The 4,127-nt window shown below is 30.0% G+C and overlaps 1 protein-coding gene across 1 annotated transcript; it reads left to right on the plus strand.

Annotated features, from left to right (window-relative positions):
* The first annotated feature begins 1,708 nt into the window (after positions 1-1,708).
* Positions 1,709-2,352, plus strand: LOC120166757 (nuclear transcription factor Y subunit B-7-like). Its single transcript, XM_039175967.1, has one exon. It carries the CDS (start codon positions 1,726-1,728, stop codon positions 2,350-2,352), a length of 627 nt encoding a protein of 208 aa, XP_039031898.1. The 5' UTR covers positions 1,709-1,725.
* The last annotated feature ends 1,775 nt before the right edge of the window (positions 2,353-4,127 follow it).

Consider the following 4,127-nt stretch of genomic DNA (forward strand, 5'->3'; position numbering starts at 1 on the left):
GTATACAAGCATCTCTCTCTAGTAAATCAAGATCAATGTCTTTCAGTTTAATTTGACTTCGCACATTTTACTTGAGATACATATTAGTATTGTTAATTAAATTAGTGGTTCTTTTTGTTTTAGTGTTATGTAGAGTTATGTTATCGCAGATTTCTACACCCCATGACCTAGTAGTCTAGATCGTGGAAAATGTATTATTTAGCTAATAATGTTATAGTAGTGTAGATCATGAAAGTGTATTCTTTAGCTAATAATGTTAGTTGTTAGAGGTGTGTCCATGTGAAATCATGTATGCTTTACTTTTTATGGGGTCGCCTTGAGTGCATGACAACACTTGTATGTAATATTTATATGTATGATTACTGGTTACAAACATTATCTATTTTCTTGTTTTATGTTATATGCGTATGCTTAATTTTCGAATTATGTTATGACATGTATGACTCGAGCTTTATTTATGTGTTTGAGGTTTGAAATGATATGGTGAAAGATTCCTATTTCGAGTTCCTCTTTTAATGTTAATTCGGGTTCCTTTTTGGATGGTAAGATCCATATTCTATTTTTAGTTTTTCTTCAAAGGTTAACTCAGGCTCTTCTTCTAAAGGTAAGGTCCCCATTGCATTTTCAGTTTTAAGTTGATCTTCAGAGGTTAATTTAGGTTCCTCTTCGGGTGATGAGTACCCTGTCATGTTTCTTATTTTGAGTCTCTTCAGTGGTCCTTGGTTTCTCTTCGAAGGGTAAGGTCCCCATTTTGTTTCCCGTTCTGAGTTTTTCTTAGGAGGTTAACTCATGCTCTCCTTTGAGGAGCAAGTCCCTATCCTGTTTTCTATTTTAGGTCTATCTTTGAAGGTCTCGAGTTCCTTCGGAGGGTAAGGTACCTATTCTGCATGGTTTTAAGGAGGCTCGAGGTTATGTGAACCTCTTGTTTTGATGTTCGAGTGATGGTTAGTTAGGTCTAATGGTTTTCTGCATTATTGTGTTGTTTATGTTTTTATGTTGATGTCTGCTTGTGCTTGTAGGACACACTAAGCTCTATAACTCATCACTTTTACGTATTTCACTTTTAAATTATCCAAATGTATGACCGATTTGGCAATCATAAGTTTGGTTTCAGTTTTATATTCTATGATGGTCAAATATTACTTACTATTTTATTTGATAAGAGTGTTATAAATAATTGGTAAAATATGACTTTCTATCAAGGATCACTTCAGTGATCAATATGATATCTACAATTTAATCGTAACTTAAGTGATATAATATTTTTTTTGATAAATTCTAAATTTAATTATTATCATACTTAAAAGGGAGGGGAAGGGGGTACTCTAGGAGAAGAAGGGAACTGCTCTTAGTAAATCTAAAATTCATTGCCTAAGGAAATACGATGGAACAAAGATGAACATCTTGACCAATCAATGAAAATACATTAATTAATGTCATTTTTCCTAAACAAGAATGATGGTTGAGTTGATTAGGTCATAGTCATAACTAACGACTTCACAAATAGGAGGAGCGAGTCCCGGGGACTCATTTGGTTAAAACCAGGACAATTTTCAGTTTCCCTATCAACAGCCTACTTTTATGCAATTGTTTCCAACCATTTCACACCATTAAAGACCTCAAAACATCCACAAAACTCAAAACCCGACACCTATACTCTCTCTCAATTCTCGAACACATTGTGAGAGATATTTAGCATCAAAGATTTTTATAGAAAAGAGAGAAATGGAGGATGAAACCAGCCACGAAAATGTGACACAAGGGCATAACAAAGGAAGCCCCGATAGCCCGTGTGCAAAAACCGGTGGCACCGGCAATAATAAAGAACAAGATCGTTTCCTCCCGATAGCAAACGTGGGCAGGATTATGAAGAAAGTGATTCCGAGCAACGGGAAGATATCCAAAGATTCGAAAGAAACCGTTCAAGAATGTGTGTCGGAGTTCATCAGCTTCGTCACGGGAGAGGCCTCGGACAAATGCCAAAGGGAAAAGAGAAAGACCATTAATGGAGACGATATCATTTGGGCCATCACTACCTTAGGATTCGAGGAATATGTAGGACCCTTAAAATTGTACCTAAGCAAATATAGAGAGATTGAAGGAGAGAAGCTTAACATTCCAAAGCAGCAAAGATCTGAGCAAAAGCAGCAACATCAACTTCAACAACAATCGAAACATGAACAAAATATACCTAATTTCAATAGCAGTGTATATTCTTCAACAAGTTTATTGTCTCGTCATAGTTCCTTTGTGCCTTCGGATCAACCATTTTCGTTGCCTTTCTCACCAAATAACATCCAAAAGCAATTACAGCAGCAGCAAGACCAGATTGATTCAGTTGGGTACTGGTAAGAACAACGGGAAATATTTTTTTCTCAATTTTTCCTTTTTTTCCCTGTTAACAACAAATTTTGCATTGCAATGTTGTTAATTAATTTCACACACACTCTTGGATATATATTGTATTGTTATGTAATATTAGCAATATTATACGTTTTTGAATAATTTAATTAGCAAATATATATACTATGATTCAATCGACAAACATAGATTATCTTGATATCATTCGGTATAGTACGTTATAGAAACAAATTAAATAAATTTATGATGAAAATATTTGATTTTTTTATGTTTCTTTTTCAGTTCTAAATGATACATGTGTGCATATATGTTTAGAAAAAAAGTAAGAAATTCAGAAGCATATCCTCGAAAAATTTCAGAAGAATAATCAATTTAATATTATATATCTGAACATATGATTCAATTTCTGACATTTGCAATTGATATCCATATGAACACCCTGGTATATTTTTTTATTTTTTTATTTTATTAATAAATTATGATCTGAATCCATCAAACGTTTTTAGTTGTTAAAGAGAGTTAGGAGTATAATCATGTTTTTTTGTCCCTTTCTCTTTAGGAGAATATTTTATTTTTATTTTTTCTGTAAAACGAAAAAAAAAATATAATGTAAGTGGATCTTAACTTATATATATTATAATATATAATTATTGTCCGACCTAGTTTTTTTTTTCAAGATCCAAACATTTTATTGAAGCTAATTTTGAAGTCTGGGGCATCATCTGACTTGCAATAAATTTTCAAGCAAATCCAAACATTTCTAAGTGAATTTTTAGTAAAACTTAGTAGATCCAGTAAGAGATAAAATTTATATATCTGATCTTTATTAATCCAAAAGATTGGCGATGACTAAAAAAAGTAAAATTCTTTTAAGTCGAAATATGGTCCTAGACTATCTTAGAGACCATTTCCAATATATATATATATATACAAACACGCAGGCTCCTGAAGACAGTCATTAGGTAGTGGTTAAAAGCATTCTAAGATACTTAAAAGGTAGAACCATGCTTTTTGTCCATTTCTCTTTTATAACTTTTCGTTTTAGATATCAAATGAATCTTATATTTATTTATATCTTATTCCATAAGAATAATTATATGAATCAACTAAATTAAATTTTAAGCTCATCCTTTCTCTTCCCAGCTTTTTGCAAATAATAATAATAATAATAATAAAAGTTTAGAATAAAAATATATTAAATGTTCATAATCTAAAGAAAAAAGAGTTTTTAAAAATTCAAATTAAATTAATCACACTACCTGTTCACCTTCCCTAAAATCATCAAAGAGAAAAAACTAACTATTAAATAATAAAGATAAGATCCTAAAAAGAAAAGGTCAAAGAAGGCTTAACTAGAAAATAAATGCTCAATGAGTCTACAATGAGTGATATTCATTTAATTGCACCACTAATGATATACATTAAAATGTACCACTAATATAAAAAAGGGTAAAATTCATAAATAGTTACAAAAATTTTTAAATTGATTTTATTTATTATTGAATTTTTAAAAGTTACAAAATAGGCATTAAACTTTGATCTTTGTTAAAAAAAATAACAATGCATAACATACTAAATTAATGAAAAAAAATCTTATTTAGCCCTTCATAACTAAAATTTTATTTTAATATTTTCAACATTTTTAAGTAATAATTCTAAAAATAAAATGTTTTAATTTTTAAATATATGAAAATAAATTATTTTTAAAATTAAAAAATATTTTCCAAAAATCCAATTATCAAACAATGAAATTAATTTTTTTTATT

This window comes from Hibiscus syriacus, unplaced genomic scaffold, assembly GCF_006381635.1.
Source record: "Hibiscus syriacus cultivar Baekdansim isolate YM2019G1 unplaced genomic scaffold, ASM638163v2 tig00111644_pilon, whole genome shotgun sequence".
Taxonomy (NCBI): Eukaryota; Viridiplantae; Streptophyta; class Magnoliopsida; order Malvales; family Malvaceae; genus Hibiscus; species Hibiscus syriacus.

Bases quoted from the DNA above. Each gene is read 5' to 3' on its own strand.
- LOC120166757 (XM_039175967.1), top strand. From the start codon at position 1,726: ATGGAGGATGAAACCAGCCACGAAAATGTGACACAAGGGCATAACAAA.